This window comes from Mytilus edulis, chromosome 3 (assembly GCF_963676685.1).
Source record: "Mytilus edulis chromosome 3, xbMytEdul2.2, whole genome shotgun sequence".
Lineage (NCBI taxonomy): Eukaryota > Metazoa > Mollusca > Bivalvia > Mytilida > Mytilidae > Mytilus > Mytilus edulis.
In genome coordinates, this window is record NC_092346.1 from 55,285,876 (window position 1) to 55,304,020 (window position 18,145).

Here is an 18,145-nt window from a genome sequence, read left to right on the forward strand (position 1 = left end):
GAATAAATAGACACCAACTGAAGAGACGATATCAACGAAATTTCATAATTATGGAATACAAATCGCGAAGTCTTGACGCTTTCAACACAGTGTTTTAAGAAGCTAACGGTGGTATATGATTTATGTTGACCTGAACTATCATGGCAAAGTTTTATTGGTTTATGTTGAGATGTTTGTCGTTCACGTAATAACAATTTTATTGTATGGTGTATTTTGCCAGTGGTCATGTTAACAACGTGTACTATTTTTTGTGAGAGGCTTTTGTTATTCTTTTGGTTCAACTATGATCAACCGCTATACATAGTATTGTTTAGCTTTTATGGTAGTTTATAATATTAAAGAGTCACAAGCTACGATTTCAACAAAAGAATAAAATATGTTGGCACCAATAAGAGCAGAATAAAAATAATAACATTTCGTAACAGTCAGTTTCGCTCAATTTCGTCAAAATAAGGTAAAAACATCACTGGTGTATTAACGACTTGTAAAACAATAATTCAGCCCATTTGAATCCGTATTTATGCATTGTTTCAATTTGGCCTTCAGAGGAGTTGGACGCGCATGTTTTCATCGTGTGGCTCATGATTAAAAAGAAAAAAATTGAAAGTGAAACAAGGGATCAAAAAAGAAATAACATTTCGGTTGACTGATCCGGACCACAAAAAAAATCATTCATATGCATATAAAACGACGATTTACATACATCTTAAACCTCTAACATGAAACCAAACAGACCTAGAAATATCAGACTGCATGTGCTCACAGACTATTCATAAGCATGTTTATATTTGGTTTTAAGACCGTTGGCAGTTTTCAGAGGTCATCTCTTGTAATAAGTTGACGTCCGTTCTTAATAAAAAAAACCCGTATGAAATGATGATACCTTAGAGCAACCCTGTGCCTTGTTTATTTTTTCTTTTGGACTTTTTTTGTAATTTGAATATTCATTTTTGTATGTTATGCTATAAAAATAGGAGAATTTGGGTAAAACCGATGAACATGATTTTGTTTGCTAATGCCTATTACTTTTTAGTCTGTGGTGCACCTCAAAAATAAACTAACCAATCTTTTCTAATCGTATTGTGATTCATTTAAAAAAAAAAGAAGAAGATTAAGACATTAATGAGCTGCAAAAATAAATAAATAAGACATTGCTACCACGGACAGTGTAGGTATTTTGCCTTCGATAGCTTTATATTTATTTTGTTCCATATTCATATCTTTTTAAACAATAAATATGTTCTCACGTTTAGATATTATATATATAAAATCGCCGTTGTTTATCAATAAAGAACCCACGTTACATAAAAAAATGTTATCTTATGCATTGAAAACGATCTAGTATACTCTATGACAGAAGCGTCTCTATTGCTACTTCTGAGGTTTTTTTTTATCCAATTATTACTGAAACTTATTTGACATTCAAAACTTTGGCCATGATAAAAAAATAATTTCAACTTTTTTTTAATAAAAAATAGGGGACAGATGTATAAATGAATGCAGCTATGAATAATGTAACAAAATGGAGAACAAAAGACTAAAAAAAAACTACAATAAATAGTACATGTATATCACAGTTACATCAACGTTGTAAAATGTTTCATGGAATGATTCTATGTCCTATAGAACTCACTCTCTTTTTACCATTCTCTTCGTGTAACATTAATGATTTGTGATCGAAGTCTGATAATTTAGGCAAACTTAACGGTTCTTCAGAAAAAATGTTTTGAAGCCGGCATTTCCAGTCTTTGAGATACTGTTGTCGTGTGGGCTCCTCTACTAGTTTTGTTCCATATGATATCTGTGGTGACAGAACATCAAATCCACACATTCTTAACGTGCCATACTGAAATAAATCAATACTTTGGATATATTATGTGATGGATAAAAACTGTACATTATTTATCAGAGAATTGATGAATATTATGTTTTTCTGTTCGATAAATGTCCAGTGGTAAATATTTCATTAATATTCACCACGATAACAAATCTTACAATAATCTATAGGGACCAAGGGTACGAAATTCGGACAAATGACAGTTAAAGATGTGTTTGTTAGGGACGTACAGTTTGTCTTGCATCAGGCCACCTACGTACGCCTTTGCTCTTGTAAAGGTTGTTTAAAAAGCACAGAGCGTAACACTCACATTACTCGAGGCGTCGGTTATAAAAGTTCTATTCCAAAAATATCTGTCGTAATTGCGTTATTGCGTATTTATCATGTGACATGCCGCACATTCAAGCGTACTCCTAACTTTAGTAAGGGTTTCAATGCCGGACGTGAGAAGTCCAGGGATTATGTCTATGCCTATTTCAACCCTTGGTGTATTTCGAATATGTATATATTCCAGACCGTATGAGTATTTGGACCGTACGCGTACGGTCTGGACCGTATGCGTACTTTTTCAAAATACGCATACGGTCGGACCGTACGCGTACGGTCTAACTAATATTTAAAAGAAGTTGGTCAAGTTTATTAGATACACATGTATATGGCAGATCAACATAACTTATATCTGAAATTAATATAAAAAGTTTAATAGTAATTGAAATAAAAACTTTTTATATTATAACTATTTAAAAAAAATCACGTTTATTTAATCTGTTAATCTCCTGTATTTAGCATGTCAGTAATTCATTAATAGCAGCCCAGTATGCTCATTGAAATTGAAGTTATCGGAAGTAAACATAAAGTGGGAGAACAATAGTTTTAGAATATTTATGAACTTTACAAAAAAATGTATATGCAAAGGAACATGCATGAACAAAACATGTTAATGTAAAAAAAATATGACGTTCTTTGTGGAAACCAGTGTCACCTTGAGTAACAAAATAGAATTATCGGATAAACAAATATTTAATTTCAAGTATTCGCTTATTCACTTTATCCATCTAACTGTAATTATAACAATTTGTATAACAAAAAATAAAAATTTTGATAAATGTTTGTTTGAATTTAACCCATATGATCCAAAAACATGTATGGGCAGCTGGACCGTACGCGTATACTCATACGGTCTGACCGTACGCGTATGGTCCGACCGTACGAGTATACGTAAACGGTCCGGACCGTACGCGTACGGTCCAAATACTCGTATGGTCTGGAACATATACACAGGACCAATTAATAATGAATGAAATTAAAGTTTTTAGGAGTTATACGTTCAGCAGGTATTATAAGAATTATGTTCTTAATTTTCTGAAAATTTAAAGATAAGACCGTTGGTTTTCCCGTTTGAATGGTTTTACCCTAGTAATTTTGGGGTCCTTTATATATTGCTGTTCAGTGTGAGGCAAGGCTCCGTGTTGAAGACCGTACCTTGACATATAATGGTTTACTTTTATAAATTGTGACTTGAATGGAGAGTTGTCTCATTGGCACTCATAACACATCTTCCTATATTTCTTTTTCTATTTTTAAAGTATGAAGATATGTCGTATACTCCATTCCATTTAAAAATTTAAACATCTTTGATTTTATTATATATATATATATTATATAAACCTTTCTGGCATTCACGACACGCAGATAAACCAAACAGATTAACATATTAAGACGGCATACGCTGCACTAGTATTAAGCAAGATTTGATCACCCTTCTGAAGCACATAAGATGACACCCGGTTTATGAAGGTGTTCGTGTTGGTCAGTTTTTGACCGTTTTTTTTTATTTTTTTATCATGGTATTGTTGGTTTGTTTGCAACTAATGCATTAAGATGTTTCTATATGTTTCTTTGGTATCTTTCGCCTATCTTTTATATATTAAGGGTTGGTACACTAAGGGATGGAGTTTCTTTTTGTTTGTTAGCAAGTAAACTTGACATAATATAAAAGTATCCATATATGTTGGTTTATCTATTTTGTAATAAAGCAGGATGTATCTTGATTCTATAATGAAAATCTACAAGGAAAACGGAAAATACGGAAATTCAATGTACCTTGTCATTTATTGGTTATGCTAATGACTTTTTTCTTTTGATCTTCAAAAATGTGTTTTCTACTAAGTTAAATGTTTTCTACTAAGTTAAATGCATACACCCACTCCCTTTGTACATTATATTAAGGCAAACCAGGATTCAATATACCTTTAAATTAACCGAGAAGTTTTCCAAATAAAATTTCCAAACACAGGCAAACTAGCTTTCTGGTGCGCTTAAAAGCAGAAAATATAGACGATAGTGTTTATTCTAATGTTCATTATATAGTAAAGCATTGTTTCCTTAAAAACTACAGGTCAGCATGCATTCTTCGACTGGTGTACACTACTGAGTTTTGTCTGAATAATCAGATTTTAAAAATGTATTCACAGTTGGTGGGAAAAGGGAATCAACTCTTTTCAATTTCTTACTTGAATTGGCCACAATAAAACATTGATATCGCTACTGAGACCTGTTGGAGATAGCATATCTCTGGTACAACCAGTTGTCAACGAAAGTACTGCTCGTTTACCCTAAAAAAGAACACCACAAAAAGTGAACAACACTGTAGATAAATAGATACACACTTATGTTGATTTTAGCATTAGATTAGATAGTATATAGAATGAAATTCAAAACAGTGTGGCTGTGGCCATTGATTGACACATTAAATTCATCCATTGACTGGGACAATTTACGTGAACGTTTGTCTGTAACGACCACTGATCACGACGAACCTACGATAGACATTTAAACTGTGGGATCACCAAAGGTTTCTTAACGCCTTTAATTATAAAATAATTCGAAAAATTAATCAGGAATAACCTTTATGTTTTGATTTATATAATTGATATAAATCAAAACATCGTGTTATTTCTGATTAATTTTTCGAATTACTTTATTAAGGTGTTGAGAACCTTTGGTGACCCCATAGTTTAAGTGTCTTTAAAAAGTACATATAGTGAGCAGTGGTCGTTACATACAAACGTTCACCTAAATTGTCCCAGTCAATGGATGAATGTAATGTGTCAATCAATGGCCACAGCCACACTGTTTTGAATTTCATTCTAGTAATAATGAAATTATGTAAGTCAGAGATATTTTAAATATCAATTAATTTTGAATAAACAATCGGCATATTTGCTTATTATATTGAATATTTGTTTTCTTCTAAATACAGCTGACACAATCACATGGAAACAAGTTACATGCTACAATAAACTTGTTTGATCTTCCCAAACGTTGAATAACTGGACATTTGTTTTTAAATGCGTGACCACAGAGAGGTAATTAACATCTAACTGCATTGCATTACAGAACATCGTCACTCAAAAATTAAAAAAAAGATGAGCTATGATCCCTGGTAAAAAAAAAAGCATAAGTGCTTATACTATAGTCATCTTAATGTTGTTTGTTTCCAATTAAGCTCTTAAGTTTGTTGATTAAAAACTTGTCTCTGATGTACACACGCCTCATGCCATTCCCTTAGTAAAATATGCATATGCCCATGGTCGATTTAAACAGCTTGAAGAAGCATTACTATTATAAAAGTACCTTCATAAATCCCTGATCCAAAACATTCTGAGATTCGAAGTCAAAAGCAAAGCTATCACACAAAACACGATCAAACCATCCTTTCAGAATGGCGGGTACGGATGACCAGTATAATGGAAACTGAAATATTATAAGATCTGCACGTTTTAATTTGTCTGTTTCATTTGCTATATCGAGAGACTGGCAGTTATGTCTATAAGCATGTCTTCCTTCTTCGCTGTAGTTAAACAAATTGGGATCTTGCAGAGGACCTGAAAGTCATATGACAAAATAAAGTTACTGTTTTGTCTTACTGCAAGCATAGCCTGCTCATTCCGTTTCTTAGTACTGTCAAATAATGATAATAATGCATTCATACTTGATTACAACAACTGCAAACTTACTCAGTCTTTAGATTTTATGTTGTATTTTCTGTACTATTGTTTCTCTTTTTGTCGTCTTTTTGTTTTTTCACCCATGGTATTACCAGTTTATTATGAGTTTGAATATCCCTGTGGTAACTTTTGCCTCTCTTATACATTTAATGTGCTTTGAAAGCAATACAAAAAAACAAAAACAAAAAACACACCAATACTATAATAAGATCCCAAGCTTTTTTCTCTTTTTCAGTCGTGGGTAGTATAATTATTTCGTCATTTTTTTCCGCTCACGTGTCTGTAACCAATATTTGAATTCAAATTTTCGTATGTGTATTATTTTTTTTTATTTAAAAGAGGGAAAGGTTGGTAGAATCGTAAATCGTTCATGAACCATATATATCTAGAATTGATGTCGAAAAACGAAGGATTCTTGTAAGAGCAGTGCATATCCGAGTGAAACGAAAGAACGAAATAGCCTGCTTCATATTTGATAGGATATTTGTTGAAATTCAGGATGAGAACAAATTAACAAAATGTTAAATAGGAAGTTCAATCATGAAGTTGAAGATCTAGATAATAAAAATAAAATGTGCGAAATAATTCTTCAGTGACGCAATTATAATCTGATTTTGTTTTGTTTATTTTGAAGTTGCTGTACCAACAACAATAATCCAATGTTTATGTTTATATGTGTAGCTCTATAGTGAGACTGTTAATTACAGATGTTTTTGTCGACGTGAGTTTGTGATGTGTGTTAAGTGTTTTATAATAAGTGTTGAATTATAAAATGTAGTAAAGAACAATTCCAATGGATTTCGTATTAATTCAATTCTAACTGTATTCTAAAGACTGGTTAAACATTATTTTAAAAAAGTTCAATCTTACATACTAGTATATGTTCATGTACTTACCCCTTATATCATTTTTTGTTGCACGTGGTTCAAATTGTTGTGAATACAAATCAGAGACATCAACCGAATGTCCCAAACTCCGTAATGTATCTATGGCAGTATCCTTCAGAGCCCCATTGAAGGATTTCCCGTCTTGATGCGCAAAAACAAGGAGCACATGTTTTTGACTTGGATCACACATAACGTGTACACACGTGTTACACAGGAGCTTTAAAATTGTACTTTACAGTTTGAACACTTCAGTAGTCACATTTTTAACATGTCATAAGTCATCGATTTAAAAATTTAAACTGCAGTTTAATTTAATTCAGTGGAGCGTATTGTTGTTTCATGGGCAGATGAAATCGATTGCGTCAGCTATTCATAGTGGATATTAGTACAAAATGTTCATTAACGGTTTCAGTTGAAAACCTGATTTAAATAACCATTATTTGTTTATTTGTATTTAAATGTGTTCAATGTTACCATTAGTTATTATTCACTGCAAAAAATAATAAAAAATAATCTTTTTATATCATTGTTGGACTATTTAACTACAATTATGTTTCTATTGTGTTTCTATTATTGTGAAATTATTATGAAACTAAGGTTACAACTCCCTCTGTCAGAGCTAACCTTATATTGGTTTGACTATAATGTTTAGGCATCTCTTGGTCATGTAGCTCTTTACGTGATTCTGTTTCTTGTACAGCCTTGTCGTTTTGAATGTCCAATATCAAGGCAAATCCAGAAGAAAAAACGTTTTGGATGCAAACCATATTGTAAGCAATGTTTGACGAAACATTTACATCGTAGCAAAAAGAACAATAATTTATTGTGATGTTGTTTCAATTTTCTTGTTCTGTATTGTAACGCTAATCTCTACAAAACCATTATTTCCATATTTGATAGAAAAAAATAAGCGACAAAAAGTTCAATTGTGTTTTCGTTTCATAATCAGATAACGATTTGTAATTTGCGTATTTATTTTGTATGATAATATAGTCTGTAATACTGGGCACTGAATATCAACATTTTATCATATTGTCCTATGTTATAATAAAATTATATGCAACCAAAGAGGAATAACTCTGGGTTTATAGAATCGCTTCCTAAAGTTAAGATAATTTGTTCCTCTGCAGAGGCGGATTTAGGGGGGTGGGGGGGGGGGGGGGCAGGGGACCCGCCCCCCTTTTTGAGAAAAAGTTTGGTTGCTTATATAGGGAATCACTGAAGCGTGACTGGAGCGGGCCCCCTCTTAGGCCAGTCATTGGGCCCTCACTTACAAACATTTCTGGATCCGCCACTGCTCTGCACGTATAATTATCCAAAGAATAACAAATTAATACTTATCCATTTTAAGATGCGCATGGTTAATAACTATTTTTGAAAAAATAGACTAAAACTATCAACTATGGTCGCTGCTAATCAACTTGCGACTATAGAATAATATTCAAAACAGTGTGGCTGTGGCTATTGATTCAGATTGACGACCTAAATTATCACATTGACTGGGACAGGTTGTGTGAACGTTTGTCTGTAACGACCACTACTTTTTAATGACACTTAAACTGTGGGGTCACCAAAGGTTCTCAACACCTAAATAAAGTTATTCGAAAAACTAACCAGGAATAACACGATGTTTTGATTTATATCAATACTATAAATCAAAATATAAAGGTTATTCCTGATTAATTTTTCGAATTATTTTATTATTAAAGGCGTTAAGAACCTTTGATGACCCCACGGTTTAAATTCTATAATAAGTAAGTAGTGAGCAGCGGTCGTTACAGACATACTTTCACCTTATCTGTCCCAGTCCATGGAATAATTTAGGTCGCCAATCAATGGCCACAGCCACACTGTTTTGAATATGATTCTATTGTTTAAGGAACGATTTCACTATAATTTACAAAAAGTAGGGATCAAATTCTAGAATTCAGTTTCATTAAGAACTCTGTGCTCTCTAGTTGTGTTTGTCATTGTTTAATGTTAAACTTTTCTACATACCACCAGTAGAAATAATGATTTGACGTTATATGACCATTATTTTCAAGCCTTTATAAGTTAAAAGTTATGTATACACCAATATATGCATACAACACGTGTTCCCGAAATAAGCATTACTCGGTACGCCTTCGAGAGAAAATCTTTTGAAAGCCAAATACATGAAGCATTATATTAACGACAAATGGACTTAATGTTACTGAGTGATTGCTGTTTGTTGTAGTATATTTGTTCTACGTTTTTTGTTTTGTACTCAAGCGTCTTCTTGAGTTATGCTGTTGCATTAATGTCCTTGGTTAGGGGAGGGTACGGCGCCATATATCATATTGAACCCCGTCACATACTGTAATGTGTATGTCCTAAGTCGGGAGTCTGTAAGTCAGTGGTTGATTTCGGTTCACGTCCATCATATGTATTTTTCGTGAATTGGTTTTTGATATAAATTAGTTTTTCATAACTGAATTTTTCCAGCTATTAAATGTAACAGCTTGTTAAAGCCCGGCAATAAGATATGGGTTTTCTTAGTTTTGAAAGTCGTATTTCGCTCATAATTGCTAACTCCATGTTTTTTTTTCTTCTCTTTTTTTTTATAATCACACAATGTAGCAGGAGCATTTCAAAGTTGGTCTACATATTTCTGAATAAATAAGGTGCCTATGAAAATCACGGCCGACACTCGGCTAACCGAGAGATTGGTCGGTTAATCTATATTGAGTATGCGGCTATTTGGGCGTTTGGTCTGTTAATCGGGTTGGTTATACGTCTGTTAAGAGTAAAAAGCTTAATTTAATGTTAAACTCTATTAAATAAACAGATTTTTGGCATGTTATAAGCACAAAATCAAAAAAAGAAAAGTGTCTGACAAAATGATATCTATCATAGAACATTTTGCACTTGTAAAAACATTTTTTAGTTTGCGCAGTTTTCAGTAAAACTAAAAGGCGTCACGCAAGTATGTAGTATTTATGCTTATATGCATAGCAATTTTTTTAATAAAAGGCGAAACAAACAAATTTAGATATCATTTAAAGGACAAAAAATAGTACTGTGGTTCTAAAAAATAAATCGACATTAGTAAATATTTCATAATTGTAAAATAACGTGAATAATACCATGTTTTAGTGAAAATTATGGGAAAAAAGTCTGTTAATGGGTTGGACAATTGAAATTGTGTCAGTTAAGAGTTATTTAGCCACGACAATAATTTTGCTACCTTTATATTTTACCCTTGAAAAATTTAAGAATGAGATGTTCCTGAGTAAACAAAAATGACAATACGGTGCAACAGTATCCTAGAAAGAGCATTTTTATTTTGACTTTCTTTGCATTTTATTGAAGGGCGTGTCACTTCAATATAGCGTGATATGTATTGGCCTCTGGAATATGCATGATTTTTTTTATTGACGTTTTCAATCAGCCTTAATTTTTGTGTCTGTTCGAAGTAGCACGTTCTCAATTCCGACTGAAAATGTCTTTCTAATACAACACAGGGTACATATAACGTGTTCTCGCTCACATATTAACATAATATTTGTCACTGGACGTTAAACCATAATTCGTCAGCATCCTCCAATTGGTTCTTTTCTTCTATTACTTAATCATATATTGTTTACAAATCACTCTAAAGAAGTAAACGGAAAGGAGCGAATGCAGCTACATTTGGTTATTTTAAGTTTCAAATCATTTTATTCCGTTTAGTTCTTTTCTACATAAGTGCAGAGGAGAACTACAGTTGTCTATGGTGGCCGGTGAAGTCTATTTCGCGTTTTTTCGATTTCGCCTTTCATGTTCTATAGGGCGAAAACACGAAATCGCGAAAAGGCGAAATCGCGAAGTCGAAAACGAGAAATCGGTTTCGCGTTTTCGCCATATAGAATATGTAAGGCGCAAACGCTAAAGCGCTAAAACGCAAAATGGCATTAACCTGCCACCATAGTTGTCCGTATGTAAACTTCTAGAATTTGTCACCAATATAAGTACATCGCAATCCGTTACTGTTTCAACAGCCATCGGTGTTTCATGTGTGTATTCTTAAACAAGTATTATTTTTCTCTCGTTTTTAGCAATGTATCACTCTCTACTGTCCTTATATATTATTCTATATTCTGCGTTTCTATCCAGATTCTCGTGTATACCATGAGGGTCCGGATTGGGGGTATTGTTTATTTCTGTATTCTTTAAATTATTATGTCATTTTTTTCTACATTTTATTTATCTTACTCATTATTCTTTCTTTATTTTTCATATTTTGTCATCCCAATATATTTTACTTACTGATTTTTAGTTACATTACGACGTTTATCTCTTATTTATATACTGTTTACAAATGTAGATGACAAATTTGTGTCATTCATGACAATTAAACAGAATCAACATGATATATGCGATCATTCTTGGATGAAATTAATATTACTTTAATATTACACTTTTTGAAACCATTTTTATCAATTTTCAATTTCATGTGTTGTTTCCGTATATGTTATGTTTCATTGCTCATGTGTTGTTTTCGTATATTTTAGCCGCTCGTCTTGAGCCTACTCATTTCATCCGATAACACCCCATATAGCAATAAAATTATAATTGTATTGCCATTCATAACTCTTAACAGACCAATTAACAGACCGGGTTTTATACATCCGACCCATTAACAGACCAGGTTTTAAATAAAGATTGATTTATGTCACCAAAATACAGATTATCGTGTAGATTTTTCACACAATGATATCAATATGGTTAACAAACATAATGCCTTTTTTTTTTCGATGTTCAAAATATTGAATGCAAGTAAATTTAACCAATGTGTCATTTTGTGTACATTTTATGTGTGTAAAATGTGTATAAATTTATTGATGAGTAACCCGCCTTTTCATTTTATAGATCGTACATCGAAGCTAGAAAAATAATAATTACACCACTGAATTCAGTACATTGAATTGTTTTGTTAGACATGAATACTTTTTATGATGAAAATATATTTAGAAAGTTATACAATGAAACATGCTGAACTTTCAATGATTTTCTCGATAACACCTGATTAACAGACTTTAGCCAACCCGATTAACAGACCAACCGCCGATATAGCCGCATACTCAATATAGATTAACAGACCAATCTCTCGGTTAGCCGAGTGTCGGCCGTGAAAATGTGAAATCAACACCGTATTTTCTATTGAATTTAAACTGTAGGATATACCAAATGCATTCACTTCAGAGTTTCCAGAATTGGAACAATAGCATGTGGCGGAGATTACTAGCTTTTTGCGCCAAAATTTACTCCTTGGAATATGCAACAAAGTAATATATACATTTTTGTGTGATTAAAATGCTAATAAAACATGAATGATAAAATAACTGCTTTTAATTTTAATAGAGAAAATTTCACCTGAATTATTTACTGGTTATTTAAACATCATGTACTTAATGAGGTGAAGTTCAAGTGGACACTGCCAAAACAACGAGACAGCTATTATTTACTGGCCATAGTTCTGGAAGTACTCATTAATATATGTAAATAGTGTATTATACCTTTAAGATATGATATATGATATGAAGTACCAGAAGTAAGACGCATGCCAGTCCTGTTTACTTAGAACGTGATAACCAGCAAAGGTACATGCCGAAGCTGTCTGAATTGGATTTAAAGATGACGTCAAAGACGAATATGTTAAATCATTTAAGACATTCTGAAAATTTAAAGAATTTACAATAATATAAATGTACTTCTTACAGATCTAGATAAGAAAATTCAATAATTATTCAACTGACAGTTGTATACTGTTCTTTGTCTTTTGGTCGTGTTTTTTTGTGTGCCATGGTGTTTAGACATAATTATTATTACATGTATGCTAACCAAGTTTCAAAGTGTAATTTCAAATGTATAATATACTGACTGGCTTTAAAAACGCAACACTCATTTTGTAGATTTTTTTCACCAAATAATGTTTGATCTTCATACAACTACTATTCATGCTCATCATATGTCTTTCCCTTTCGAAAAATAAACATCTGACTTACCTGTGATTATTGAACATACCAGATTTTTTAGATCGCACGAAATTTCAGAAAGAGAAATTTCGAGCCAATAAAAGATTTTTTCCGGTTTTTTTTCTTTGTGAAACAGTTCGTTCAATCCTTGGACACACTTTAATCATTTAAAAAATGTTGCATCTCCATATTGCCAAAACTCAGGAATGAAAAGCTGAATCAACTCATTAGAATTCTGCAAACAGGAAAACGTGAACGTGCTGCAACACAAAAACTTGACGTCAGAAACTCGTCTTAATGTCCTTCCGACAATGATACCGGTAGACTGGATTTGTTGAAGACCATCAAAGACTAGATCAACATTTACTGAACTGGCAAAGAATCGACTGCAGAAAAACATTTAGATCCTTAAAGTTTAAACCGCATAATTGACAAAACACATTGTAATGGGTGGAACAACGGCAAAAGCAGAAGGTGCAAAACAGAAACCAAAACGTGCCGAACAGAAATGGTTGACCTTTCTGACAATCATTTTGGCGTTTGTTACAGGCAGTCATTGCTTTCCACGGTGACACGTTCATTGGTAAGGGGAAAACATCGAAAATGACGTAATCAATTCAACTTTCGAAATGCATTTTTTTTCCAAACATTTAAGTAATGACAGAACTTTCTATTCATAAGTTTGTTTACTAAAAAATGCATAATTAAAAATGAAAATTGAAAAGAATAATCTAGTGTTGCGTTTCTAAAGCCGGTCAGTATATATACATGTATGTATTGTCATATATTAAAATGAATATCGCAAACAAACCGACTTTGAATAGAATAATCATATTTAGTTCCTTGTTAAAAAGAATAAATTGAAGCATATACATGATTGGATTATAGATATTTTAAGTAACACCAAGAACAAAGGAGAAAGAATGATATTTCACTTTTTAGTCCTTTATGAAATCTGTATAGTTACTGAAATATGTTTAATGTATATGATATGTGCAAGGTAAACGTTGTATTTCTTGATTTTTCAGTGCCAGCTAATTCCTAGACTAAATCATGAGGTGGGAGCATTGGTTATTCATGTACCTCCGCTTATAATCTAATTCATCCAAAAACGAAACGAATGTTTGAGGATAATATCCAAGAGAACTATTTATTTAAAGATAGAGAAGTGTTCCTGAATATATTCAAGAACAACATCAGCTAAAAGAGGGGCGAAAGATACAAGAGGGACCCTCAAACTCACAGATCGAAAATAAACTGGCAACGCCATCGCTAAAAAGAAAGAAGACAAAAGACAAATATAAGACCACAAGACACAACCTAGAAACCTAAACACCCCAGCGGAAGGGTAAGCAGATCCTGCTCTTCATGTGGCACCCGTCGTGCTGCTCATGTTATCACAAATCAGTAAATAGTATAATTCAGTAGGTGACATTGGTTAAAAGGAAACTGGACAAAAGGAACATATCTGATATCATTTGTGAAACAGATATTCGATAACGGTCAACCAACTCGTGATGGCGTCCGTAAAATTTACGAAGGTATGATTCCAACTTCACCACTTGGAACTCTAGCTTGGTTTAACAGCTTCCTTGTGAGCATCAACCCTTTAACAAAGAAATCATGATAGGAAATACAAGCCCGGAAATATCTTATCAGTTGGGAGGAATATACTTCGTATGCAGGCGCTGCTGGAATGTTGCTACATAGAAATGGAAATTTCACAATTGGGAAGCTTAACTTGTCACTTTTGTGGTAGGGTTTGGGTTTCAACCTACCCTAATTGTCAATTTCTTGATGTAAGTCAAGATATGAGGCAGATTCAAATGTAACTGTTGTATCATTTATCTCTAACTCGATAAGATAGATGCATTTAATATAGTACCCACTACCCCAAAAAGTCTTGAAGGCTAATACCCATATACAATAATACGTTAAAGAGTAATACTATTATAATGTGGTAATTCTATTTGTCAATGCAGATATAAAACATATTGAAACTGATACATTGTAGATGCATTAGTTATTGTTAATCTATAAATTATGTGCTCTAATTGTGTTCGAATTGATTATCAATACAGAAACTGTATTATCACATTTTCTATGATATCTGCAGAGCATGTTCGTATTTAGAAACAATAACCTATATTTGGACATTAAAAAAATTGCATGCGACATTTATCTATGTAGTATGTAAAAATCTGGCATGTTAATGACGTAAAATTATCCTGATGACGACCGAAATAGAAAATTAAACCCATTACTAATTTAGCGATTCAGAATTAAATGCAACATGAGGTTTGGTACAATTACATAATGGATTGGTAATTCTAAACCTAGAATGTCGTGTTTTGATTGTTTTTGGGGTGGAAATATGCACCAGGGAAGAGGGCAATTGCCCTTCCACACTTTCAAAATTAAGTGAGGGGACAAACACTTATTTCTTTGTTTGTTTGTTTGTTTGTACGTACATATGTTTATTTTTCTGGTTGTGACACAAAGTGACTACGAGTCTTGCAATCTCTATGTTAGTATATTTCTTTCCGTACATATTGACACCTCAGTTTTTAACGTGTGTATTGCGTTGCTGTCTCCTTGCTATAACACACCACATACATTTTTTAATCAAATTGTTTTGATTCAGTACAATTGGTGATATATATATATATATTTTTTAAAGATATTCTATATGAAATAAAATAAATTCATATTTTAACAATCGTCTTAATAATACATAAATAGATAGGGGGTTTCCAATCTGCCAATCCTTTATCAATAAGTTACACTGATTTTGTTTGTTTTTAAATTTCAATATAGACGTCTTATAACGATAAGACTGAATAAAATACAGGTTATAAAATGAAAAGTATTCAACATTAAAATCGTGTATCTTTAGAAAATCACACAAATATCTTCATATTTATTGAACTGACCGAAACGGACTGAAGTATATGGCGTCTAATGCCAGGCTGTAAAAATAGGTTCGAATCTAGATATATACAATCCGAGGAATTTAAATTATGTACAGTCATATAAATTATTCAAAGATTCGCAGTAGAGAACAACAATTTTGAAAGTCAGGATGATCATTCATTATTTAGATTAAATATATATTGATCCAATATCCACCCGTATATAGTATCATATGGATCAGATTTCCGACCTTACGTTGATAACGTGCTACATTGTACGTGTACAATGACTCGAGTTCTCAAATATCAAACACACATTCAACATTGGAATGCGTTTCCCTCGGTTTTAGTTTGTTACCCCGATTTTGTTTTTTGTCCATGGATTTATGAGTTTTGAACAGCGGTATACCCCTGTTGCCTTTATTTAGTGCAATATTTTATGATTTACTCATTGCTGAACTAAATTTGACACCATTTCCTCAAATTCAAAGGTGAGACCTTTTTTTAAGAGACGCCGAGAAGTCGATTGATATTTAAATTTAATATTGCCATAAGTTGAAATGTCTCGTGAAAATTCTGAAACGATCAGACTGAAATATTTATTGACCATAGTTTTGTGAAGTATTCAAAGTTATAGTTGTAATTCTTTTGTATAAAATGTTAAATACATATACATAAGCGATATATACTTATTGGCAAACAAATCATTACACGTATAAGGAGGGAATTCTATATTGGACTTCAAGATGACGTACATATGTAGAATTTAATACATTTAAAGAATGTATCTTCAATGACCAATGACATTTCAATCTTTTTCAAATAAATAACTTTCTACGTAAATGTAAAATTGACCAACAAGCCCTGTTAGTTTCGTGCATATTATTAGTTACATAGTGTGCTAGTGACCTAATACGGTATATATGGGGTCAGTAAATTTAATATGGGGTGAGAGCGGAGCGGAGTTGTTTTTTGTTTGTAACAATGTCAAGCGAACGTGTTTATAAAGACTAGCATCATTGTTCTTGTCCACTTATAGTTGACTGTCCCTCTGGTATCTTTCATCCCTCTTTTACAAACTATTTAATAAATTGTGACTTGGGTGAGAGAGTTGTCGTATTGGCACTCATACCACATCTTCTTACATCTATTTAATGTTTTGATGCTCAAGGTAAATTATAACTATGATCGAAAATACCTTAAACATGATTTATTTGCGCCCATCGAATGAACTGAACTTTTTACCCAAAGCATTGATTTGAATGGATTCAACATTCCTTATTGTGTAAGATAATGAGGCTAATCTTTAAAGTGAAAAAAAACAACAAAAAACGGTACCTCGCCCAAAAAAACCGTATATGTGGGTAGTAAATAACTGTGCACGATTCAAATATTATTAAATGCATAACCACAAATGCGTTTGTCAATATCAATATATGTCACCAAAATAATGGAATTATTTCAAATGTATTGTGTTCTTCATTCTTCATAACGTATAAATAGATGTGTCGGTGCTATATTTGTATATGGTAAATTTTTTTTCTTTTTAAATTGACACCATAATAACTATAGATTAGTGATTTTGTTTTAATTCAAAGAGATTGAAAATAGCATGGTAGCATCAAGATCAAATTCATCAAATGAATTTTAAATGCAAACACAGTTGCTGTTATTGATCTATGGAATTTACCTACATTTAATGAAAGCAAAGCTTCGTGTACTTTGATATGCATTATATAACAGTGACGTCATAATTGTTAAGATATGACGAAAGTCGAAATGAAATACATGACGAGGGTTTCCTTTTTTCGAGCGATGTTTATGTGGTATTAAATATACATAGACATGTTATTGTCCACGTAGGCACGTATATGTAATTTTGATGTGAATGTTAAAGACCAGTTTCATTAGTTGCAAGACAGAATATTGACAAAAATGCAATACTCTGAGAAAAAAAAAAAACTTTTAATAGGAATGAGAAATGTAGTAATTTAAAACCATCAAAGACCTATCTACAGCGAACAAAATGTGTTCGTCTTTATCTCTCGATCTATAAATGACGCCGAAAAATCAAAGGGTCTATATGCTGTACATCAAGGAAAATAATGTGTTTTTTTATGTAAATATGTTGTTCTTTATTCATAACGATTTAAGCAAACCATTTTCAATGTATGCATTAGAACTAGTTGACCGGTTTTTTCTCTCAACTTTCATTTTTACTATTCTCTCAGATACACTTTAAATTTCCAAAATAGGTGTGACTTGATGTAGAGTTTACATCAGTAAAACCATGGACCTTTCATTGACCCAAACATCTATTAAGAAGTCTAAGACATAAAACAAGGAGCAGGTAGAATAAAACCATAATTTGTTCCTTGAAATTATAATAAAATCAAGCCTTTTAAGGTTAGGTTAAATTAAATCGATAAATGAACGATTAACAAAATCTGAACACTTTGGTGCAAAAATATTTGAACATTTAGTCGGTTAGTGGCTTTAGATACTAACGAATTAGCTGAGA

General features: G+C 32.3%; 1 protein-coding gene across 1 annotated transcript; it reads right to left on the bottom strand.

The window, feature by feature from the left end:
* Nucleotides 1-1,448: 1,448 nt before the first annotated feature.
* LOC139516883 (ribosyldihydronicotinamide dehydrogenase [quinone]-like) lies at nucleotides 1,449-7,046 on the bottom strand. The gene is made up of 4 exons (XM_071307303.1): nucleotides 6,744-7,046; nucleotides 5,474-5,724; nucleotides 4,351-4,452; nucleotides 1,449-1,846 (listed from the first exon to the last, which is right to left on the bottom strand). Exons 1-4 carry the CDS (start codon nucleotides 6,922-6,924, stop codon nucleotides 1,601-1,603), a joined length of 780 nt encoding a protein of 259 aa, XP_071163404.1. The 5' UTR covers nucleotides 6,925-7,046; the 3' UTR covers nucleotides 1,449-1,600.
* Nucleotides 7,047-18,145: the final 11,099 nt, after the last annotated feature.